At 35.5% G+C, this 27,117-nt stretch overlaps 1 protein-coding gene across 13 annotated transcripts in view; it reads left to right on the top strand.

Annotated features, from left to right (window-relative positions):
- The window catches only part of ADGRL2 (adhesion G protein-coupled receptor L2), a 191,988-nt gene that overhangs the window by 84,452 nt on the left and 80,419 nt on the right, over positions 1-27,117 (top strand). For all 13 annotated transcript variants that reach the window (XM_035018165.1, XM_035018178.1, XM_035018168.1 and 10 more), the window contains exon 3: positions 21,900-22,113. In XM_035018165.1, coding sequence (XP_034874056.1) covers positions 21,900-22,113 — 214 coding nt within the window. The remainder of the gene's footprint in view (positions 1-21,899; positions 22,114-27,117) is intronic.

The raw sequence follows: 27,117 nt of genomic DNA, 5'->3' as shown, positions 1-27,117 counted from the left end.
AAAATCTAAGCAGGTCACTTAGATAACAGTTAACTAAAGTTAAATAGATCTTATATTAGGTGATGTTAATCAACACTCACTAATAACTTAGTAATGACCTCCCTGGAAATATTCAGAGCAGCATGGTTGCAACAAGTGAATTTTATCTTTTTTTCTTGAAAGCAGCTTTAAATAATTTGTACATGATTTGTATTTCAGTGTATTATTTTAGATGTAAACTACACATTACTTCTTTGCAGTTACAATCATAATTATACACCTTTTATATTGTCCAAATTATAGTCTTTTAAATTTGGTAGTAATCAGATGATTTTTACCCAGAAAGCCGAAGTTCAGCTTCTTAGAACAAGTTAACCATAGATAATTTTGTATTTCCCAAATATTCCTTAGATACTTATTATCTTTGCAGATGAAGCTCTTGGTTGACTATGTATTCTGCATTATTAATAATCAAATGCGATAAGCCTTTAACATGTGGTTTTTATTTAAACGACAAAACCTACCAAATAAAAATAATTTTAAACCTTCGTTGAATTCCTATGCAAAATGAAATATTTGCATGTACTCTTTTTAATTAAAATAGCATTTGCTTAGCTCATTTACATTCTTTCTGTCAGAATTTCTGCCTGAGGATTCTATATATAATTAATGTAAGAAAAACAAGATGATAATCCCTTGATAGAAAACTGGTAATGGATTAAAAGACCATAGCGCTGACATTCCAGGAGTGTGACATATTTTCTCAGAAAGATGCACTTAGTCCTAAAATCTAGAGATTTTGAAAAGTGCCCCCTAGTGTAATTAGCCAAAGATAGACATTCTGAGTATATATTGTTGTACGTTTAAGAGGGATTGTTACAAGTAAATTTATAACTGCTATAAAATGTGATTTGAGGAGAATCATTACTATGTCATAGTAGAGCTTTGAGTATTCAGTGGAAGCCTCAGATTTCTTACTGAACCAATTGATAGAATACACAAATATGCATGCTAAGAATGTGTAGAATGGTTGCCTAGGTTAGTATGACCAGGATCTTAGAATATAGTGTCGAACATTAACTAGTCCAGGAACCTCAGGGAATTCACATAACAATCCTGAGTTCCACTTCTTAATTTAAGAATTTACACTAGATCAGTGCTTTTCAGATTGTAGGTCGCCACTGATTAACGGTTTGTGAATACAGTATTTGGTGGGTATGATTAACACTTAAGTGAAAGAGAATGACAAATAGAATGCATTATTATATGAAAATATTTTTCATGAAATTTGTATTAATTGTATGTGAACATAAGTATAATATGTCTTGATACTCTCTTATCAATATGTATATATATGAAGAAATACTGGGCTAAGTGGTTCCAAAGTCTGTCCCAGTTCATCCCCAAATGAAATTTTAATTGTTTAGGCTTTTCTGGGATTGCATTTTTTTTTTAAGATTTTATTTATTTATTTATTTATTTATTTATTTATTGTGTGTGTGTGTGTGTGAGAGAGAGAGAGCACAAGCAGGGGGAGCGGCAGGTAGAGGGAAGAGTAGGCTCTCCGCTGAGCAAGGAGCCTGACACAGGACTCGATCCCAGGCTCCTGGGATCATGACCTGAGCCAAAGGCAGACACTTAACTGACTGAGCCACCCAGGCGTCCCATGAGATTGCATTTTTTAAAAATAGAACTTATCACAGGCAGATACTTTTAGGAAAAAAAGATAAATAAGAAAGATACAACAGTTCATATTCTGAAAGAGTAAAACCTATATAAATTGTAATTATTCCTAATCTCTAAATGTGATAATTTAGGCCTGTATGAAAGCTATGAAAGCATAAAGAACAAGTGATTATTTCTGATTGTCAGGCTCAGAAAATACTTCATGACATTAGAATATATCCTTGAAAGATGAGTATGATTAGATTCATTTTAGGTAGAGAATTGAGAGAGATGAGTCTGGACACTTTGGATGTGGCTAGAAAGTCAAGAGGCATTGCATGCCATACTTAGGCATGTGAAGTTTATTGTGAAGACCAGGGAGAGCTGCCAAACCTATTAAGCCTGCTACAATTAGATCTGCTTTTATTTTTTTTAAAGATTTTATTTATTTATTTGACAGAGAGAGACACAATGAGAGAGGGAACACAAGTAGGGGGAGTGGGAGAAAGAGAAGCAGACTCCCCGCCGAGCAGGGAGCCCGATGCGGGGACTCGATCCCAGGACCCTGGGATCATGACCTGAGCCGAAGGCAGACGCTTAACGACTGAGCCACCCAGGTGCCACTAGATCTGCTTTTAGAAAGAAAAAGGTAGTAGAGTGGTGGTTGAACCGAAGTAGAGAAAGATCAAAGTATGGAGATGATGAATTATGGGAGAATTTCAGAAGGGCCATTCATGAATTGATGAGGGTGGGGGCTGTAGACAGTGAGAAACTCCTTTTTTGATAAACAATAGAACTGATTAAATTTACAGTCTTTACACAACGCACTAATTGAGTTCTATTGAGTTCCCCAGCACATTGGGTTTCATTTTATTATTTTTTTAAGATTTTATTTATGTATTTGAGAGAGAGAGAGCACAAGCAGGGGGAAGGAACAGAGGCAGAAGGAGAAGCGATGATGGGTTTGATCCCAGGACCCTGGGATCATGGCCTGAGCTGAAGGCAGATGCTTAACCAACTGAGCCTCCCCAGGCGCCTGAGTCTTATTTTAGTATTTTGGAAATACTGGAGCAGTTTTCTATACTTTGTAAAATACCCAAACAAACATATGAAATCTTGAATGACAAATGACCACCTTTGTTGGTTAAACAAATAATACAGTGAGAAAAATTTAGTTAGTATTCATAGGTTAAAAAATGAACTTGATGTGGTCTTTCTCTCATTTCATTTCTGGTGAGATCCTTACCTGTTTGAGTTTGTGTATTGTTGTTATTGGGGTTTTTAAAACATTGCTTTCCCTGAGGAACCTTCCTCGATGTCCCTTTTGTCAAAACAGTTATCTATCTTTTATGAAGTCATTCACCTTTCTTTCACTGAATGATGTGCTCCCGCTTCATACTTTTAAGACTGAGCTGCTTAAAACTAGAAACTGAAAAATTTGGGCGCCTGGGTGGCTCAGTCGGTTAAGCGACTGCCTTCGGCTCAGGTCATGATCCCGGAGTCCTGGGATCGAGTCCCGCATCGGGCTCCCGGCTCGGCGGGGAGCCTGCTTCTCCCTCTGACCCTATCCCCTCTCATGCTGTTTCTCTCTCTCTCTCTCTCTCAAATAAATAAATAAATAAATAATCTTAAAAAAAAAAGAAACTGAAAAATTCATTTTAGTATATTATATCTCTTGTATATGGTATGTGTATATGTACCATATTTATGTACTTGTATATGGTGAGCAGTCAGTAAATGTTTCAGTGGTGAATAACTGAGCTAACAAAACTGAAATATGCAATAAAGGTAAGGGAATAAATAGGGAATTGAGTTTAAAAGATTAAAAATAGAATTATCTCAAGAAATTAAAATTTAAAATTTGATCTAATAACATATGGACATATGATGGTTACTGTTGGTATGTTAACATGGATTTATTAAGTATCCACCCATCTTATAGATGCTGTGATTATGATTGTGAATGGAACAGAAACTACATAATACCCTCCTGTAGACTTGCCTTTTCATCTTTAGTCAGAAAGCATGTGAATGCAAATTGCAGCATGATGGACACTGAGAAAATGTCATAAAAAATTCCTAATTATACTTGAGAAAATAGTGGAGTTGCTTATTAAAGGTAGTTATATAATTTCTGTTGCAGCAGTTACTGACATTAGACGTTAGACAGCACAGTATCTCCTATTTTTGCAGACCGTGTAACATTTAACATTTTGAGTCTGAAAAAGTGAATGGTAAGACTGTTCAGAAGTAGTGGGTGCCATCTGATTATTTTGGCTCAGGTAAAATTGTTAGTGAAATAGGAGATTGAGATACAGGGGCTCAGGCAAGATGACAATTCCTACATAAAAACATAAGCACATATTTTCCATCTCCAGAAAGCACACTCCACTGGGTTCCTCTTAAAGCTCTGTATGGCTTAGGAAAACTATCTGGGCTTCCTATATAGAATGATCTCTTTCTTTTTCATATCCACAGAGGGTATATCTATATAGACTTTGAATATATACTCTACAAAGTAATGTGTAGGCAAGCATATTTCCTCAGAAATAATGAAATGGATTTTTAGTGAGATGATTAATTTATTCAACAAACTGACTTTGTTCTAGACACTATGAAAGCAAAGGTGACCAAGGCAATAGACCAAGATATATAGACCCTTTTAGTCTAGTTCTTTTGAATCCTGCAGAGGTTTTATGCTTTTGATCATTTGGTTTGGGTAATAAGAATTGCTGACATCTGAATGTTCAGAAAAAAATTGTAGTAATGTTATGTGTAATGAAGTTTTCATCATTATAATGTTTGTTACTAATGTTTGGATGACTTTGAGATTTTCAGATTTCCAAATAAATATTCTACTTGTATAATACACAGAAGTGTTACTAGGTGAGAGAATTATATATTCAAACATACAGTTTACAAAACAGGTTTAAAATAACCTATGGAAAATCTGAAAAAAAGTATCAGTGTGTCCCTTTAGTGTGTATTTGATGGGTTTAAATTAAAAGCCTGGGAAAGGTTTTGAGAGACTTCTTAGGATTGCAATGATGCCCATGGTAAAATAGACTAAAAGAGTGTTGAAGTGAAGTGGCTTGGAATCCCAAAAATTAACTACTGATAGTTGGACTTGACAAGATATCATGGTATATAGAGAGAAGAGCATTACAGCCAGGCGTCAGAGTTCCTTTGCAGTGATGTGACCTTGGATCAGTACCCCAGAGCCTCCATGGTCTGAGCTGTAAAATTAATATCACATCTATAGTAAGTGTTTCCTATAACCAGGCACTCTGCTAGATGCTTGGGATAAAAATAGAAGTAAATATTCCTGCCTTCAAGGAATTTTTAGTCTTCGAGGAGAAACACATAACTAGATAAGCTTGAAGTCATGTGGTAAGTGCAGAGAATGCCCATGGATGCTTAGTCAGATTATGATACAGTTAGGAGGTGAAGTGGGAGAGCATGGTTATATGGTCAGAGGAGGTTTTTCCTGTCTCTAATGTTAAAAAGGGATGAGTAAAAATTCACTACGTAGGCAGTATATTCTGTGGATGCAGCCAGGGTTATTGTGATAATTGAGTAAGATAATGTACGCTGTGTCTAGAATATGTTTGTAAGTCCTTACAAGTCCTTTTTTCCTGACCTGTCTACCAATGTACTCTGTGCACACATGCAGTTGAACACGCGCACACACACACACACAATTAGCAAGTGAACTTTGTGCCCTCAAAAAAACTATTGGGAAGAGAAATGGGAAGGACACGGACTAGCTTATTTCTAATTACCTATAATTATGATTTCATAATCTGCAAATTATCTATACATATAATGAGTTATTCAGTCATATCTGGTTTATAATTTACTAGTTATGCTATTTCCTTAGTTTATTGGAGGTGGAACCCAGAACCTATGACTAGGTATCATGCATCAATCACTTTTTAAGAAAAGCGTGTTGGCAAAATTGAGCACTTAGAGTTGCCATGCACTGTTTTTGAATACTTTACATGTAGTAACTTATTTAGTCCTCACAAAACCCTATGAGGCATATGAGCTATTATTATCTCAATTTTACAGATAGGGACACTGAACTACAGACTTTTCCATCTCAACAACATCACTCAGCTAATGAACAGAGGAGCCTAGGTTCAAATCTAGACAGTTTGTGCTGGGCAGTGTTCATCTGAAAAATAGCATATGATTAAGAAGTTCCTAGAAATAAGCCTTGTCCCAGAAGACTAAGACTTTCAAGATATGTGGAACCAACAACTATGTTTTATTTATTTATTTAAGATTTTTATTTATTTATTTGAGAGAGACAGAATGAGAGAGAGCACATGAGAGGGGGGAGGGTCGGAGGGAGAAGCAGACTCCCTGCCAAGCAGGGAGCCCGATGCGGGACTCGATCCCGGGACTCCAGGACCATGACCTGAGCCGAAGGCAGTCGCTTAACCAACTGAGCCACCCAGGCGGGTGGAAAAACAACTGTTTTAAAGCACACAGGAAACAAGCAAATTAGTCAGCCTGTGGGATATAAGTGGATACTTTTCCTACAAGATCATGTGGCTGATAAGCTTCCAGAATACTTTTGCAAAGCAGAAACTGTAAGTCAAAAGTCACCATCATCAGGGTGGGTGGAGAGAGCATCTCACTAAAAGGGCAGAATTGGTTATTTGTCTCTGCATTCTTGGGGAATCCTGAGGAATATGAATGTATTGGCTCTACTCTTTGCTTTTTCAGTAAGACTCATTGTACAGAGTGCATGTGCATGTGGGTCACTATGATTCCCAGTGACCCCTCCTTTAATGCTCTTGTTCCTTTGGCAATAAATTCTCTTTGAAAAACCTACCATTTATTAGTGTGATTTTGGGAGTCTTGTGAATATAATTTGTATAAATATGAAACTTACTATCCCTTCTCTGAATCAGGTGTGCCTTCTCTTGGGTTCTGATGGTTTTATACCGTAACTTCTGCTAGGGAAGGCTTTTATTTTATTTATTTATTTTTTTTAAAGATTTTATTTATTTATTTGAGACAGAGAGAATGAGAAAGAGAGCACATGAGAGGGGGGAGGGTCAGAGGCAGAAGCAGGCTCCCTGCCGAGCAGGGAGCCCGATGCGGGACTCGATCCAGGGACTCCAGGATCATGACCTGAGCCGAAGGCAGTCGCTTAACCAACTGAGCCACCCAGGCGCCCTAGGGAAGGCTTTTAGAGGAGGGAGCTCTTGAGCCCTAAAAGAGGGGGTGGCCAGGAAACTGGGCATATAGGAAGGAATTCCAAGAAGGGAGAATTGTATGAAAAAAGTTACAAAGTCAGGAATGCACATACTAGATTTTAGACTATAAATAAATTATTTAAATCTTAAATAAAGTATTTAAGTGTAAACAGATTAACTTTGTACATTTTAATACATTATATGGAATACATAAATTATTAGAATTTTCTACATAGCACCTTGATGTCACAAGTACCATTTGCTTCTTTCTTCTACATGAATAGTTAATTCCATAAAAATAGATTATTCATCCACCTTTCAGCATGTAAGAATTAACACAAACAACAGCAAAGTGGCCACCCTGGGATGTACTTGGAGGAAGTCTGGATAGAGTTGCAGGAAATTTGGAACAAATGGCGAGAAGAAAGTATGAGTTGGGAGAGGTGGGCAGTAGGAAAAACCCATTCAGTCTATAGAAGACAGGCCCCTGCATGAGCAAAATATTTCTTACTGAATAAGTGTGCTTTGGCATAGATTATCCAAGAAAAATGTATCTCAGATGCAGTGAGGGAATTGTGATGTAGGGAGTAGGGATATATGTAGTCTTTGGAAAAACTACCAGGATCTCCCATGTCCACATAGGCCTCTGTTATGCATAGTCTGGTAACTCAGAACCAGGAAGGTCAGGGAAGCACTTCACTTCTCAGGCTGAGATATGGTATATTTTCAGATTGTTCCCATAAAGGAGAACAGGATTTCTGTTATCCTCCCAGGCTGAGTGTTTTTTCGTTCACCTGTTCACTTTAACCTGAGTTCTGCTTGGTATCTCAGGGTTGGTGGCCAGTTTTCTTCAGCTCCCAGTTGGTTACCATAATGGTCACTGCTATGCCAAAATGGGTTTCCACTTACTGGATTTTTTCCCCCTATGCATCTGTCTGTCTGTCTATCTATTATCTATCTATCTATCATCTATCTATCTATCTATCTATCTATCTATCTATCTATCATCTATCATCTATCTGTCATCTATCTATCCATCCATGTTGAAGTAGATTTATAATTCTTTTGTACAGTTTCCTGGGAATACATTCCCAGGTTATTATTATTTATAATATTTACTGTTAGTTACTATATTTGTAATATAATGTTGTTGATTAGGTTTGCATCATATTCTATTTTATCAGTCAACTTTTAAATCATTTCCCTAATTAGGATCTTTAGTTTGTCTCAGATTTTTCATTATTACAAATATTCAAATCTTTGGCAAATTTTTGGGTTCTTTTTAGAGCATATTCTTACAAAAGGAATTTGATAACTTTATTTTAGAAAGATTGTACCAATTTGTAAGGCCTCAGAAATATATGAGGCTGTTTGTTTTATAATACTCTAACAAATTTTTGGTAATTTATAGGAGAAAATTTGGCCAAGTTTTAATTTTTTGCCTTCTTTTTGTTCTTACCCATTAAATTGAGCATTGTTACATGTTTATTTGCTACTCACATTTATTTTCTTTTCCTTTCTTTTTCTTTACCTACTTTGAAATTAATACTCAGGGGTTTGTAAGCACTGCTTATATAAGGTATTTAACCTTTGATTATTTGTTTAGACAGTTTATCTTGGGAGATGTAATTTTCCTGAAACATTCCTGTTGTCATTATAAATCAGATTCACCTAAACCTACTCTCATTTTCTGATAAGAAGCACTGCTTGTTTTTGAGATTCTTATCAAGCTCTTCTTCTGTTTTTCTTTTTCTTTTTTTTTGTTTTTTACCTTGAATAGTAAGGGAGTTTTTTTTTAAATCTGGTAAAACTTCAACTTCATAAGGGTGAAATGACAAGTATTTGAGGTTGCAAAGGGAAATAAACATTTTTTTTTTAGAGTTTATTTATTTGAGAGACAGAGAGAGCACAGGCAGGGGACGGGCACAGGGAGAGGGAGAAGCAGACTCCTGGCTAAGAGTGGAGCCAGACACTGCCGGGGCTCCTCCGTTCCAGGACCTGGAGATCATGACCTGAGCCGAAGTCAGATGCACTTAACCGACTGAGCCACCCAGGTGGCCCCAAGGGAAATAAACATTTTAAGTACCAGGGAAGCGGCATTAGAGTAGAACCAGGGCATAGCAACACTGGTTCAAACAGGGTTTCTTAGAGCCTTTTTCCTGCCATTCCTTATAATTCGTTAGAATGTCTGAGTCCAGAAGTTGGAACTGCCCTGTTGTCTCTGCACTGTTGGTACCTGTAGGGAACAAGTATGAAAGACAACAATGGGCTATATATGTAGGGGCAGGGTCTGTGCTTTTGGATCTGCTACCATGCTGTTTCTTAGTTCCCTTGATGTTTGGTTTGGCAGTTAAATATGAGAAAGGATGTAATTTTAACTCTGCAGAAAAGTAGTGGTATTTCTTTTTTAAGGCAACATTTTATAACTTTACAATGTCAGGTTAAAGTTACCTCTCTCTCTCTCCCTCCTTGCTTCTCTCCCTGAATGTTCTGGTGACTCATATTTGAGAATAGTCTGTGTGTTCTTTAAAACCTCATCTTTCATTAAAAATTGAACAAACCTCAACAGCCCAACACAAAAATAATAGCACCAAAACCAACCATGAACTCAGTGATATTGTCATTTAAGGAATTATTTGACAACCTTCATAGCATTTTGGGAAGCTGTCTCTGTTTTAACTAATAGCATCAGAGTTAGTAGGGGAGTGAGTATTTCTGTAAGTCATCTCTTTACCTCAGGGAGGACTTTTGCCACCATGTGGGCTTTCTCTAGTTTGTAGAAGTAGTGGAATTGCCTCCGATCTGAGAGTAGTTAGTTCCTTTTGCTTATTCCGAAATAGTCTAAGGAAGGAATTCGAATGTGCTAGAGACACAAATACATAATGGATGAATGAATGAGCAATAAAGTGTTTGGGTGAGGCTGCCAAAGATGTTAGTAAGAGATAACATTACAAATGCAATTTTCATTTAGTGGTGCTTTTGATTATTTTGAGTTTGCATTTAGAGGTAAAGCTCACAAAATGGGCTCACTACTGCGTTTAGTTTCACTCATTTTGTCATTTTGCAGTTTTTAATTTGTCCAGGAACATTCATTGAAAAAAGTAATAGCATAATAGTTCACTGGAGTAATTTTGTTTCTTATAGATAGTATTAGCCACTTGATTAGTTGTTTCCATAAGCTCCATATATCCTTTAGAAATTTATCTTTCTAAATTGTTCATGAGATAAAAATAACCTTCAGCTATAAAGGAATTCTTACATGTTAGGAGTGAGAGTTCAGAATTTGGGTTAAAAAAAAATTCATGTAGGGGCCCCTGGGTGCTCAGTCCATTAAGCGTTGGACTGGATTTTGGCTCAGGTCATGATCTCGGGGTCCTGGGATCAAGCCCTGCATCAGGGGCAGTTAGCTTGTCCCTCTCCCTTTGCTCCTCCCCCATGTGTGCATGCACTCTGTCTCTCTAAAATGAATTCATAAAACTTTTAAAAAAAGAAATTCATGTATGTAGCATAATTTAGAATAAAATTTTAAGCATTATTTAAGAGAAAAAGGTAGGAAATTTTAAAAATCAACTTTGGTGTCATGAGTAGCTTTTTTGAGGTGGGAAGTTACTGCAGTAAGCATTTTTTCCCCTAGGACCTTATTGGAAGATGCTTTCTCACTCCTAACAGAAAAGCCTTTCTATCATCTTCCATAGTATTATTGTGTTCAGTAAAAAAAAAAAAAAAAAAAAAAAAAAAAAAAAAGTTCTAACTTTCAGGAGTCCTGTGTGGTTTTAGGGAAAGAAGAGTACCTTTTACAGCATGTAGAGGAAAGACATGAAATTTCTCCCTTCTTCAGTGGGAAAAAGGTTAAATGGCTGACACTTTTTAAATGATCGAAGTGTTAGTGTGGGTGACAGTTTGTGAAAAGTCAAGATAACAGTTGAGACTGGTTTCAGGCTGCATTAATCTTTCCTACCTGAAGTGAGAAATAAATACATCATAGGAATGTATAGGGAGATATAATGCCTTTCCTTCTAGGACACTTGTTTGAGTCACCTGTGGTTGCATGTGATTACCTTTGGATTGCTGTTTGGGATTGAGAGAAATGAGTGGGTGGTTTCAGTGCAGTTTCAATGTAGTTAACTCAAGTTTTAGAATTAGTATTAATTTGGCCCCCTTATTAGATACCTTTAATGAGGAAGCCAGTTGTTACACAGGTAACTTCTTCACGGCTTTATAGAGTTTATTGTTGTCAAATAAAGGTAATTGACATGGGAATCTTATATTCATTTACATTGTTGTCCCTCTTTGATTCTACTTAAATATACCTTTTAAAGAATGAAATAATGACTAGTAGTTTTTTGTGGGGTTTTTTTGCATTTAAAAAATATTGATTATGTTTAAATACACATAACATTAACAAAAAGACTCAGAATCCAAATGTTGACTCTCCTTGATTTGAGAGACCTATCTGGGGAGTACTTTAAATGAGGGCTCCGCCCTAAATAGTTTTATTTGTCAGACTAATACAGTGACAGGAAAGGAATAGAATCTTAGCTAGTATGGCTTGGGGTAAGTCACTGAATGAGGGAAAAATCACAGTTTTGCATTTTTGCTGCTTGTTTAACTGCTTTTAAGAACAACTCTCTTGAGACTTGGTGGGGTGGGAGTTGCTATGGAATTTATAACAAAATAGTAAGAGAAATAAATAAAATTGTTAGAAAGTTATATTAATCAATGTGAAAGTAGAAATGAATTGTTGTACCTGAGGAGATGATGGAATTGTTGTTTTGTTACTTATTCTATGATTTTGTTGTCAATGAATAAATTACACAGAATTACTTAAGACTTTTTTAATTGGATGATCCAGTGTGAATGACTTGAGAATTGCGTTTCTGATAGTAACTTCTTAATGTTAAACTGGTATTAACTAGTTATAAAAAGTAATAAATGTAAAGAGTGTTTCCTATTTACTGGGGTAGAGGAAAGAGAGGGATAAATTTGTTATTCTGTAATGTTTTTATGTGGATTCCTGGATGTTTGTGAACTCCAGCAGATGGTCGGTCATTTAAGGGTGCATTTCATAGTTGAGGCCCACTGATTTGGGGACTCTAGTGAAGATGTCATCTTTGTTACATTTATATTTTTTATTTTCTGATATCTGGATTTTTAAAACATTTTAACATTTATAAAAAGATACAGTTGTGGTGTATGTTTTTTTCCCTTATAAAAACATCTTCATTTTATGTTCCTGGGAATATTTGACATCTTTTTGTATGAGGAATTAAGGTATAAAATATAGCACAAAATAAAATTAAGTAAAAATTGAATGCCTATTGTGTGTTACACATTGTGCTGGAAACCAAGGATACAAAAGTAAATAGGATTCACTTTTTTCTGTTGAGTAGCTCAGAGTTCAGTAGGGGAGGAATATTAAGTAAGGAGACTGTTAGAAGCATGTTGCCTCCTCTGACAGAGGAGCTCATAATTGTTCGTGCACTTAGTTCATTCATACATCCATTTATTTAATCTATCTTTATTTCATGCCCTCTATAAAGAGAGCACTGTCAACTGACTGTTAGGTTTTGGCATTATAATGGTGAACTAGAGAGATGTGATACCTTACCTCAAGGAGAACTCACTACCCATGTACCTTGCCCAGGCACAGGGTCATTGTCATGTTTCTTCACTGTTATTTCTCAGTGTCTAGAAGAGTGCTAGGTACATAGTACGTGTACAGTAAATATTTACTTATTGGAAGAAAGAAAATAGATGACCCAAAACCTGAGCTCAGATTCTCTTTTCCCCATTGTTGGAGAAGGCCTGATAGGAGTTTGGAGAGTAATTGTTGCCTAAGAGAATAATGAGTAGAATATTCTATACAGAGGGAGTAGTTTAAACATAGGCAGTGAGTAGTAAGGGTAATATTGAGGCTTAATACAAAATTCACTAATTTCTTTAAGAAGTAGATCAGAATTAAAGTATCCTATATTTCTGAAATTTGAAGAAGTCATAGCTTTTGTTGAAACAAAGACATCTCTTCATGTGGCATGTATTATTTTAATAGACACGCTTATCAGGAATTTTTATTTTAGGGCTTAATATTAAACTGATAGTATTATATAACTAAATTGCTGTATTTTAGTGGCACTTGTGACTTAATCAGTGGAAGATAATTTACAAATTTTTAAGTGGGAAAGATCAATTTCTTTTTAATAAGGAATTTAATCCCAAAATGTTTTGAAGGACTCATAATGCATACTTTTCTCCTTAAAATATCCAGCGGCTTTTCACAAGTGTTAATAATTGAACCTAATAGCTGATGGCATTAGAAAAGTACTTTTACCTTGAGTGTACAAAATGTCCAGAATTTTGTTACTCTTAGCAAGTCCCAAAGATAAAGGTTTCTTTTCCCTTTTGTTGTTTGTATAATTGGATTTAATTAAATATTATTTTTTTTATCCCACATTTATTTGTTAGGATTTTTCCAATGTAAGTCATAGTGTTTTGGATAGAAGTTGGATATAAATAAGAAAACTATAAATATACTTCTTAAAATTTTTTTGTTTGAAATGTCTCATAATTTAAAATATATCCTCCCCTAAAAAAACAGTTTGTAAGCCAAAATGACACAAGAATCTAAGGCATTTCATTTATAAACGGTGAGATGATTATTTTGTAGTTTCATGATCTTACTTGAACACTTTCTTTTACAAGAACTTTATTTTTCTGTAAGGATTTGATTTGTGTTTCATGCTAATAACCAAGTTTACTTACACAAAAATTGCTACATTTTCAAAGCCAGTGTGCTTATGCTAGAAAATGACACTACATTGCTTTATTTTCTTTATTCTTAGCATGAAAATAAGTTCAAAGGTGAAAGTTTTTTGTACTCTCTGCATGGCAGTTTTAGTTACTTCACATAAGATGGATAGGTTAAAAGAACTATATTTTAATAAACATAAAAACATTAGATGTTTTAGGAGTTGATTGGTAAAAGTTATTTCTTAAATGGACTAATAGAATAACTAAAACAATAGAGTGATAATCTGTAAACTTACGTGAAATGAGTTTTTAACACATTGCCTTTTCACATACAAAGAAGTTTTTAAATTTTACTTATTTTTAAAGTAAACTCTCCACCCAACATCAAGCTTGAACTTAGGACCCCAAGATCAAGAGTCACTTGCTCTACCAACTGAGCTAGCCAGGTGCCTCTACCAACAAAAACTTTTTTATACATCCTTGATTTTTAAAATTTTGTTTTGATGACCTCATGAATATTCAGAGAGAAATAGAAATGTTGAACCATTAGTGAAGTAAGTTATCTTTTAGGCTTATTTTTGACATTTTCTTTTCATCTAAACTAAAATGAAATGGAAAAAAGTTTTCTGGAAGCTTGTAAGCTGTAGGTCAGCCTGGTTGAAATCATGTCCCCTCCTCATTAAGTATTTTATTCTCATTTCCATTTTAGGGAAAAAAAATCTCATTAACATATATAAACAGAAATAAATCAGATTTCAATATGCCAGCACTCATAGTAGACTGTGGCTTGCGTTAATTATTTCAGTAGAGCTTGAAGTCACAGCCTCAGTTCCATAGAGGTCCTTGATAATCAGAAGGCATGGTGCTTACCGGGACCCTGGAGAGCATGAGCATTAGCGTCCATGACAGGGTTTAGTTCAAAGTCATTAAGAAAAACAGTACCAGAAAAGTTGATGTTTTTATATTACAGCTTAATAAGACTTTTATAGGAATGTGTGATTTTACAGAAATGTATATAAAGGGCAAACTGAATGGAGACAATGTTAGAAAAATAAAGTTTTCATAATCAAGTGCCTAAAGTTTATCACAAGTATAAACTTGTGGCAGAATATACTGTTGTGAGAGTAGCATATATTCTAGCAAAAATGCTCATATGATGCAAAATCCAATGACAATTTCAATTCTGGTCTTACAAATTTCCATCTCAGAGCGGTGCATCTGTTTATTGGGAGTTGTCCTCCGAATGTGAATGATTTCAGTCCTAAGTCACTGCACCTGTTACCAGGAGGTATTTACTCCAATCACTAGCCTAAAGCACAGAGAGTTATTGCTTGACATTTTATAGCTTGGGGGGGAGGGCGGGGAACCTGTCTTTTCAAAATCATTTGTTCAGAGTGGAGAAAATGGAGCAAAACAGTTCATTTTACTCTAAGCACCGCTATTTGGCGATATTCACATTTGCACAGCACAAAGCTGCAATATTGATTTTTTGCTCACAGGGCCTCCTACAAGTTTTTTCTTTGATTGTCAGGGCCGCAGGATGGATTGGATTACACTTTGTTTGTTGGGATGCTTTTTTTTTTCTTTGTTGAAATAGAAATATATTGAAAGTACAACTTAGAATAAATGTCATAGTAATAGAACGATTAAAGGGTTTTAATTTGGGAATTTCTTTATGTTGATTATGTTGATTGGACAGGTTCATTGAAAGCTTGGCATACAAACACACTATTACTTCCTTTCTTGTTCTTCTTCCCCTAAGACTGGAAAGCACCCAGGACACCTTATTAACTATGTCCTCTGCAACAAGGGTCTGCAAACCTGCTTCTAACTGAAGAGGCATTAAAGAAACATTTAAGGATATGAACTTGGGAGCTGCATTAATGTATCTCAAACCTTGATTTCATTCTTACTGGATGGTATGATGATGGAAAAAGTAATTTTTCTGTGCCTCAGTTTTTTCCTCTGTAAAATGGTGATAATAGTAATACCACCTATTCAGTATGGTTGTTTTGAGCATTTTAGTCAGTAAATATTATAAAGTCCTTAGAGGGATTTCTGGAGATAATGGGGTGAAGAGGGTGGCAAATCCTCTCCCAAAACAAGTATAAAACTGAACAAATTGTGAACCACAACCATTTAGGGCTCTGGAAATTAACCAGAGCCAAATAAGAAATTGGGAAACATTTATTTATGAAAAGCTATAGAACTTGTGATATGAACAGTGGAAGTTCAAAGCCTTCTAGCCTGGGGTTGCTCTTACCCTCCACCCTCCACTCCTTAGCTAAGTCTTTGTGGTAGTTTCATTAGGGCAAGGCTGGCCTTGAAAGTCAGTGACTGCTGCCAGAGAGAGTTGCCTTGATTTGGAGTGGAGGATGGAAACCCGTGCCCAGCAGTGTTGCCAATAAAAGTAGTAAACACTGTGGAAAACAGATGGGAAAGACTCACAGCTCTGCTAGCCTGAGATTGTGGTCCCTGTTGGGGAGATTGGAGGGCCAGTCTGAAACAAACCCAGGAAATCTTTGAAATGAAAGAGCCAAAAGTTCTCTATGCATTCTTGACTAAGTGGGAAGCTACACACGTGCCAAAGAGATGTGAGAAGAGTTGGCAGAAAGTAAATAACCGAGGCTGGCTTGAAAACTGCCTGAACTTTGAGCACTCTCCCTAACACACACACACACACATACACACGCAGCAGTGGAGACCTTGTTATGGGTTCATGGTGTTTATGTAAAGACTCTGCCCAATCATTGGCTGATCACTAAGCTATGCAGACCTGGGCGATCCCTAGAAAATAAAAATTAGAATTAAAATAACAATAGTGAGCAGAGACTGCAGCCCCAGGCTGAGGGAACAGATTCTGTAGATTAAATCCAGTCAAGATACTAAAAAGAAAATATTACAGTAGCAGCAATTCCCTGGGGAAGAAAATCCGGATCCGCAGTTGCTAACAGAATATTATTTAAAATGTCTAGTTTTCAACAAGAAAAAATTTATAAGATATGCCGAGAAACAAGGAAATTGACCCATAATCAGGAGAAAACGCATTCAATAGAAACTGTATCTGATGTGGGCCCAGATGTTAGATTTAGCAGATAAAAATTTCGAAGTGGCTATTATGAATATGTTCAAAGAGTAAAGTAAAGCTACAAGTATATTAGAGAATTAAGAGGAAATCTGATGGCAATGACTTAATAAATATGTAATCTCAATAGAGAAATAAAAACTATTTTAAAAAGGCCTTGGAGAAATTCTTGGCACAGATTAGTTACTATACCAATGTGTTGCAAATAAATTAACATTTTCCTTCCCAAATACAGATACCCAGCTTTATCTGAACCCAGAGATTGTGATTCAGTAGGTCTGGATTAGGGCTTGAAGATCTTTTTTTTTTTTTAAGATTTTATTTATTTATTTGAGACAGAGAGAATGAGAGACAGAGAGCACGAGAGGGAGGAGGGTCAGAGGGAAAAGCAGGCTCCCCGCCGAGCAGGGAGCCCGATGCGGGACTCGATCCCGGGACTCCAGGATCACGACCTGAGCCGAAGGCAGTCGCTTAACCGACTGAGCCACTCAGGCGCCCGGGCTTAAAGATCTTTTTAAAAACATTTACCAGATGACTCTGATGCAAAATCATGTTTGGGAATCAATTATATAGTCCTGGCAAGTGACTTTAAAAAAAAAAAGTCCTAAAAATACCCACTTTAAACAGTTAAGAATTACATCATATACAAAGGAAGAAAGTGTGTTTAAGAAGTAGTAGCCATACCTGTGATGATTTATTTCTGTGATTCAATATATTAAGTTATTAACATGATATAAATAAAGGAGTAAATAAATGTATTTAGGAATAAGATTTGTTCCCTTTTTTCATCACATTTACTTAGTGAAAATGTTGAATTTTAAAAATTCAAAAAGAAGGCACAGCAATTTACATTTTTCTAAAAAAATTATGTAAATTTTTCTTGTGATTCCCATGATTGACCCATGTTTATTTTAACCCTTTCACTGTCTTTGATTAAAATAGTTTATCCAGGAAGATGTCTACTTACGATTTGTGTGAACCCTGGCTGCCTAGTCATCACATATGCTTTCCAGAATTACCTTGACAGTACTGTATAAGCTACGTGGTGTGCCATAACACATCCATGTTCGCCTTCTCGTGTATGCTTATATTTTAAAGAAATAGAGCAAGTAATATATTACTTGGTAATCACTTGAAAATGTTAGAATAGCATGTGTTACCTGATAAAAAGGAGGTTGCCTATTTAGAATCATAGATTGATGAAATTTGATGCAACTTCGAAAGGACTTTAATTCTTCAGAAAAAGAAATCAAAACACAGAAACATAAAATGACTTAAGCCAAATTCACAAGGCTGACCCAGACACACATACTTCAGTATTCCGTGCTCTTGCCATGTGTACGTATTTGAACAGCGTAGATTGTGCTCTCTTTATATTTATGGCACACTACACTACCATTTCCAAAAATATAATTTTCATTATTATCTATATGTTTTGTGGCCCTTTCCCATAATTGTGTCCTGTCAGATTTACTAATATACATTGGTGGATTTCAGACTGCGTGAAAATTTGTAAAATTATTATCAATAAGGTGGCTTGAGAAGACACACAATACTTTTTCTGTTTGTGGCCACTAAGAAGAGCATGAACTCAGAAATCTGAGAACCCTGTGTGCATTATAGTCAAACTCATAGTAATCCTTGAGCCTCTGAACTTTATGCCTTGGTTTCATACTCTGTAAAGTTGGTATTATAATAGTAACCTACTCCATTGTTTTTTGTTGTTGATAACGTTGCTTAGCATAAAAAAAGTGATCCATATAAAGCGTTTAGCACAGTGCCAGAACGTATTAATTGGTGTGTAAATGTTAGCTATTATAACTTTTCTGTGTCCCTATTTGAATTTTTGTATTTCTGATTGGAAAAGCAGGGTTTAAGTAAATGAAAGTTCATAAACATGTTACTCACCTATCTTTATGAGAAACACTAATGAACCCAGCAGAACCTAGAAAATAATAAATTGGCAGAATTTTTTCTTTTTTGAGGATGGCATATCATTTTCATTGATTATAAGTGGTTTATCTGTTTCTAAATGCTAACTTTTTATTTCTATTACCAAAGAAAATAGGTATTAAGGAGGGGGAAAATTGCAATTTTTTATGGTTTTAACAAACACTAGTTTGATTTAGCTTTGGTTTGACAATACTGGTTAGAATTATGTGTCACGTACCCACCTAGGCATTGGAATTATAACTAAGAACTCTATCATCATAGTCTAGCAGGGAAGATATAAATTAAAAATGAATATGCATAGTACGGTATGGTAATAATAAGCACTTTAGTGAAGATGTATAAAGTTCAATGGAAACAGAAGGGGAAAGGGCAAGAATTTATAAAGGAGAACACTTATGATTCAAAACAATAGACACTGTAGCATTTAATAAGGCAATATTCACTATTAAGAACTCATTCAGTTCTCTGCAGTGAAAGCATAAGTACCATGATCTCTCTTCTCCAAAAGATTCTACATTAGAAATCTAAATTATTAAAGTATACTGATCTTTCTCTCCTTTTCCTTTTCTTTTTTCTTATTTTACTTGTTTGGATGACTATGGCTAAGGTTTAAAAATCCTCTCTCTGAATTACCAAAACAGCAGGACACTCAACAAAACAATTTCTTAAATATCTTTCAAAAGCAGCGGAAGATTAACTTAGAACCATATCTGTAATCCTGCAAACTATCAAGAACAACAAAAATTAAGGGCTTATTTTAAAAACCACAGTGCTTCATAATCAATCCTATATTTTTGACAAGTAGTGAAAGTTGTGAAATATGGCTCCACGACAATCTTCTAATAACGTGTTCTAACGGTAACAGTATTTTCTAATATGATTTATTCTCATTTATTAAAGATTTATAATTACAAAATATCTCTGCCTTTAAAACAGTCTGTGCTTCAGAATTTTGTATGTTACTTGTTTGAATTCCCACAAAGCTTTTGCCATTGAAGTAAGTGAAGCTCTAAAGCATATATATTTTTTTTATTTATTTGAGAGAGAGAGCACGGGGGCGGGGATCGGGCAGAGGGAGAAGCAGACTCCCCGCTGAGCAGGGAGCATGGGGCCTGGAACTCCAGGATCATGACCTGAGCTGAAGGCAGACACTCAACTGACTGAGCCACCCAGGCACCCCCTAAATCGTATTTTCTACAGAAACAAATATAAGAATACTAGTAAAAAAAAACCCCACTAGTTTAAGTTGAATTATAAAGTCAGTTTAGTACAGTATCAGGAAACAGAAGAAAGCAATAATAAACGTGTAAAAGTTTATTTATGAACTTTCACAAATAAACTTTTTAAAAGGTTGGCCAAATATAGCTCTATTTTTTTTTAAGATTTTATTTATTTATTTGAGAGAGAGCACGAGTGGGGGGTGGGTAGCGGGGAGGGGCAGAGAAAGGGAGAAACAGACTCCCCACAGAGGGCAGAGCCCGAGGTGGGGCTCAATCCCAGGACCCTGAGATCATGACCTGAGCCAAAGTCTGACCCTTAACCAACTCAGCCACCCAGGAGCTCCTGTCTAGCTCCATTTCTGTATTCCTTCTTCGTAGAGCACCTTTCCACATACCTGTAGTAATCTCATAAGACCACAAACCTTCTTAGTAAAAACCTCCCAAGTTTGGGGTGGGCCGCAATCCTCTGAATATTGCTGTTCTCCAAGTTGCGTCCTTTTCTGCTCTCTTCATTCCAATTACACCTTTAGTTTTCTCAGTAGAACTGAGAGCTCGGCCGCATCTGAGAATTGGTGATTTTTAAGTCATATCAAAGTGTAACCCAGTCACCCTTCTGGAGGATTATTTGTTTGTTAGAAAGAAGGTGCATGTTTTACCAGGTGACTTTTTTCCATTGAATTAGTGAGAGGCATTGTACAATACAGTTAAAGAGAACAGGTTTTGGCATTGGATTGACCTGGACGTAACCCAGTTTTATGAACTTGAATTTCATAACTTGGAACTGTTTACTTCTGAATGTCAGGTTTTTTTTCTATAAAAGGGACATAAAGGATAATTTATGTGATGCAGAGTAATTGATAGAGATAAGAAAAAATACTAAAATTATTGCTGGTCTTTATAACAGGAATGTTTGAGATGGTGACAGGTTAGAAAACTGAAATACAAAATTGAGGTAATGTTGAAGTTTTTGACAGTTGTAGCTAACCACGGGGTAGAACACCAGCTCAGTGAGGATGGACTTCACTCGCACATACTTCTGGCTTTCTTTGTGTTTACCCTTTGTCCTGTGCTGTGTTACTACTTCCTGGGTCCCCTGGTTGAAAACTTAAAATTCTAATCTTTTATTCCATCTGGGAATCTTTTTCAGCACTCATGAACAGAAGTTGTCTATGCGCTTTCTAATACACTGCACTTAAATTCATACGGCACTTTTAATTGAGCATTGTTATGTACATGATCTTATTTTAGAGTCACAGGTAGGAAAAGTCACATCACAGGTGTTTCATCTCAGTTCTCTAGATGACAAAAGTGACTCTTAGACAAATTTTGCCCTTCCTGGGTTATTTCAGCTTGTTGGACGCTATTGGAGCTGTGCTGGCGCCTTTGAATGCCCAACTGCTGCATGCTTCCATTTATGCCAGTTTTAAATAAAGTGTCTATAAATTGACATAAGCTATTGTGCCATAAGTATGTTATTGTAATAGTTTTTTTGGGGGGAGAACTGCTAAGACAAAAGCATTTTTTAAGATAATGCTACTAGCAGTGGTTAATACGTCTACATTAAATGAGACCTTAAAGTCAGTGTATATCAGAGCTTTTATTCCACTGCCTAAATGAAGATGGTTTCTTGATTAGTTGTTAAATTCTGTATTTGTAAAACTTGTCATTATTTATAAATCCATTAATTAAATTGGCCATTTTTCTTTGGATTTACTCAAAAAGAGTCACTTAGTTTCTGATTGTGAGTAGATTACACAGAACATATTTTGTTTGAGTAGTTTTAATTTGTATTTATAGGTGAATAGTTCAGCTAAAGATATATATTTAAAAAACTAATAAATTCTTGACATATAGTAAGGAGTCAAGGAATTATTTAATAAATGTATGAATGGATGACTTAAAAAACATAATTTTTGTGACACCTCTTGAATATAGACATGAATCATATTACTTGAAAAATGCCTTATTAAAATAATATATTTCATAAATGTGTTGATTTTAATTTCTTTTTTCTTTTCTTTTTTTTCTTTCATTTTTAAGGTTTCAGCAGAGCAGCTTTACCATTCGGGTTAGTTAGGCGAGAATTATCCTGTGAAGGTTATTCTATAGATCTGCGATGTCCAGGCAGTGATGTCATCATGATTGAGAGCGCTAACTATGGTCGGACAGATGACAAGATTTGTGATGCTGACCCATTTCAGATGGAGAATACAGACTGCTACCTCCCAGATGCCTTCAAAATTATGACTCAAAGGTAAATACTTATTTGTTAATATTCCATTTTAGCTACTGCATCCAAACTGGTAAAATTATTTTAATAATTCCAAAGTCGATGAATAGAGTCCGTATCTCAGCCCATTTATTAAACTGAATGAGGCTTTTACCTACTAATGTTGATTTCTACTTTTAAGCTTTCGACACATAAATCTCTGTATCATTTTTATATAGTTTGACATATCAGAAGGAATATGTAAGACCTATCTTTGATTTTTATATGTCATAAAATACAGAGTAAGAATAATATTCCATTGTAATCTTCTTTTTTATGTCTGCAGAATTTTGGAATATCTTTGTAACATTAAGAATGTTTTTAACTGTCTGGGTCTTTGGCAATAATTGGTCCTTAATTTTTTTTAAAAGATTTATTTAGGGGCACCTGGGTGGCTCAGTCGGTTAAGCATCTGCCTTCGGCTGAGGTCATGATCCCAGGGTCCTGAGATAGAGTCCCTCATCAGGCTCCCTATTCAGTGGGGAGTCTGCTTCTCCCTCTCCCTTTGCCCCTCCTCCCTGCTCGTGCTCTCTTGCTCACACACACACACTCTCTCTCTCAAATAAATAAATAAAATCTTAAAAAAAAGATTTATTTATTATTTTAGAGGGGGGAGGGGCAAAGGGAGAGGGAAAGAGAGAATCCTCAACCTGACTCCCTGCTGAGCATGGAGCCCAACACGGGGCTCGATCTCACAATCCTGAGATCATGACCTAAGCCAAAATCAAGTCAGTCGCTTAACCAACTGAACCACCCAGGCACCCCAGTCCTTAATTTTTTGATTAGTATATTTACAGCAAAAATAAACAGAGAAAGTACAGGGTTACTGTACTCCTATTGCTACATAGGCACGACCTCCCCAGTTATCAACGTCCTGCATCACAGTGGCTCATTTGTTACAATAGATGAACCCACATTGACACCTCATTATCACCCGAAGTCCATAGTTTACGTGAGGGTTTATTCTTGGTATTGTGTATTCTATGGGTTTTGACAAATTTATGATGGTGCGTATCCACCATTGTAGTATCATACAAAGTAGTTTTGCCATTCTAACAGGTATGTGGTGATATGTTATAGCTTTGATTTGCATTTCCCCAATGACATGTCATATTGAACATTTTTTAATATGCTTACTTGCCATTGTATGTCTTCATTGGTGAGGTGTCTGTTCAGGTCTTTTGCCCATTTTTAATCAATTGTTCATTTAAGTGTTCTTTATATATTTTGGCTAACAATTCTTTATCAGATAGGGCTGTGGCAAATATTTCCTATCAGTCTGTGGTTTATCTTCTCATTCTCTTGAAACTTAGCTTTAAAAAAACAAACAAAACAGCAAACTCAAGTTAAGAAAACATACAGCGTGCTTTCTTTCTCTCCTTCCATATATTTATCTCATTGGTTAATATTGTATTTTTAAAATGATGTGTTGGAGGGGCACCTGGGTGGCTCAGTAGGTTGAGTGTCTGACTCTTGGTTTCAGCTCAGGTCATATCTCAGGGTTGTGAGATCAAGCCCGAGTCTGGCTCTGAGCTCAGCATTGAGCCTGCTTGAGATTCTCTCCCTCTCCCTCTGCCCCTCCTGTTTTCTCTCTGTCTTTGTCTCTCTCTCTCAAAGAAATCTTAAAAAAAAAGATTTTCTAAAAAAAATGTGTTGGAAAGTGTGTTATAAAATTTAAAATGTGTAAATGATATCTCTTAATGGGATAATTGCCCTCCTACATATAGGTAGAATACCAAAAAACTGCTGAGGATGGGTATTGCTTTTCCTCTGCCTTAATAGAGAGCACCTAACTCCTGGCCTCTTTTATTTTCTCAATTTTGCTACATTTGGCATCTTAATTAAAATTTTCTTATATATAAGATATTAAAATCATGGTTAGTTATGGTCAAACTATACAATAATATCCAGCAATTGTAGTTATTTGGAATATAGAAACTCTCTGAAGGAATGTTTAAGTATCACAGAGTTTATTATACATTATTGCTTTTGTATTTTGTTTACTAGGAAAACCCTCCATCTTTCTATTCAAAACCTTCACCCTCTTCTCCTGCCTCTTTTCCCCCTTTGGAAACAATATTCTGTCTAACTTTCTAGCTTATTTATTAGCGTACCTTAAAGTAGAATAGCAAATTTTCTAGACTGGGGTCTGGTTAGTGTAGGAAAAATGAAAACATCAAAAGGTAATAAGAGGCAATGTAGAAAAAAAAATGGAAAAACTATTTTTAAAAAATCCATGCCATAAGAACATGGGTACAAATTGCTGTAAAATTTCTGATTTCACAGAGAATATGTTTTAGCCATATTATAAGTAGCACATTTATGTAGTTTTTCTTTAATGTTAATACTGGTCAAGATTGTTTTTTAAGAAACCAGAGAACATATACAATACTTTTAAAAAGATTTCCATTAAAATGTTTTTATTTTGGGCACCTGGCTGGCTCAGTCAGTAGAACGTGTGACTCTTGAGGGTCAGGATTGTGAGTTCGAACCCCACATTGGGTGTAGAGATTACTTAAAAAAAATAAATAAGATCTTTTTTAAAAATGTTTTAATTTTAGTTCTTAAAGTGTTCTTAAAGTTATTAAAAAGTTATGGCAAAATCTCATTTGCATAAGTGGCACTTGAGAAAGGTTTTTAAAATTTAAAACAGAAGTTCACTATGGATTGTGTAGCATTTGGAATCTGGCCTGTGAAATAAACCATAAAACATAACTAACTTTCCTTGGAAGAATAGATTCTATGCTCCAGTAAATTGTAATAGAACAATTTGCACGTAGTGTTTCAAAATTGGGGTACTGCCCATGCTAGGGAGACACTAATAATGGACCATTTATCCATTCTTTACATGTTGAACTGTTTTATTGTAGTGATATTAGATGAGTATTTAGGAGTAGGCCAGAGAGAAGTGGGAAGTAAAGAATTATTATGTGCAACTACCTGTTTTTACAAAATTGACAAGCAAAAATCAGAGGAGTTGGTACAAAGAGAGGGTCTGGAAGAGCAGCCTTGAGGAATTGTACATTGTAGGTAACTTATCGTTGTTTGTGGATGTCTACATTTAAATACATTGTTCAATATCTAACAAAATGCATAAGTCTTAATCATATTTGTATCTATTAAATATAATTACATATTATAGGAAATGTACAAGATAAGTTATTTTCATTGTTTCATTGTGTTATAAAAGGAGGGCTGCATTTTTGATAATACTTTAAAAGAAACTAGAGTTTTGGGGGTATTTAAATTCTGTGGAAGAACACAGTGTTCACTGTACCCTTGTTACCAAAATCTCCAAACAATTTATGATGTATTAGTGCAAATAAGGGGTTAATTCCAAAATTAGGTGTAGAATCCCCATTTTCAAATTATTTTGTATTATGGTGGTGGCTTATAATTATTTAGTCAGCACAATAACAATTTAAACAAGAACACTTTAGTGACAGGAAGACAATGTTAAAAGGACTTAAAAATGAGTTTCTCAGTGGTGGCTTATAAATACCTCATTCTGCATATGTCAGAATATAAATCTTTAAGGAAGTCTGTCATATTTGACTGGTACGCAGATTCAAATAACTGTAAGAAAATATGTAGACAGTATTTTTGCTGCTGAATTGTTACTGAATAATGATTGAGTGCCCTGTTTTTGTTTGTGTTTGTTTGTTTGTTTTTTTAAAGTAAGCTCTCTGCCCAATGTGGGGCTTGAACTCATGACCCGGAGATCAAGAGTCTCATGCTTCACCAGCTGAGCCAGACAGGCACCCCATTTTTTAAGTATATCCCTGTTTTTTTATTGAAAAATACTCTTTCAGTGTTTACAAATAAAGAGTTATTTTTACCATATTCCTAATAATTTAGCAAATTTTCTATTTATAATTGTCAGAAAATGTGATGTTTGATAATGTAGAAAAAAGACTTTTTTTTTTTAAAGATTTTATTTATTTATTTATTTATTTATTTATTTATTTATTTATTTGAGAGAGAGAGAGAAACAGTATGAGAGGGGATAGGGTCAGAGGGAGAAGCAGGCTCCCCGCTGAGCCGGGAGCCCGATGTGGGACTCGATCCCAGGACTCCGGGATCATGACCTGAGCCGAAGGCAGTCGCTTAACCAACTGAGCCACCCAGGTGCCCAAAAAGAGACTTTTTTTAAGATAAAAAAATTTCTCTCTAGAAAGCTCAAATAAAAGCACTTGAACTTTTCTATTAAATTTCTAAACTATAATGATGGAGATAAACACAAATTTCAATACCATTGAAATTAAAATATGTTTGTATTGTATTTCAAGGCTTTTTCACCCCCTCCCTCACTGTCATCACTTCAACACTGAGAGTCAAGTAAATAAATACACTTGTAATTTTGACTGTGGCAGTGGTAAAAGTATTAATAATTGTTTTTCATTCTTCACTTTCTATTTCTATTCATTCAAAAGTGTGAAACGAAGGATCTATTAGAAACTGACATGACATTTGTCTTATAAGTACAACAAATGGCTCATCTGAGAAAGTGAGAAATGAAATTCTTCCCTAAAATTTTATGTATTTTAATACTTTATAAAATAATCAGCTTGTGCTTTCTATTTCTCTCTCTGACAAATAAAATCTTAAAAAAAAGAAAAGAAAAGGGACGCCTGGGTGGCTCAGTCAGTTAAGCATCTGCCTTCGGCTCAGGTCATGATCCCAAGGTCCTGGGATCGAGTCCCACATGCTGAGCAGGGAGCCTGCTTCTCCCTCTGCCTATCGCTCCTGCTTGTGCTTTCTCTCTCTCTCTCTGACAAATAAGTTAAATAAAATCTTAAAATAAACACCATTAGAGATAATGATTTAGGACTCTTTGAAGATAATTATAGTGAGGTACCTTAAAATATTGTGCAACAGTTTTAGCTCTTTGATTTCATTAAAGCAACACAAACAAAAAACCTGAGTACTATTCCGAAGTATTTGATGAATAAGAAATTAGAATTTTGCTAACAATATCGAGTTTCTGCG

The sequence above is a fragment of the Mirounga leonina genome, unplaced genomic scaffold (genome assembly GCF_011800145.1).
Source record: "Mirounga leonina isolate KUSES-001 unplaced genomic scaffold, KU_Mleo_1.0 Mir_173, whole genome shotgun sequence".
Classification (NCBI taxonomy): domain Eukaryota; kingdom Metazoa; phylum Chordata; class Mammalia; order Carnivora; family Phocidae; genus Mirounga; species Mirounga leonina.
This window is presented reverse-complemented; position numbering and strand designations above follow the sequence as displayed.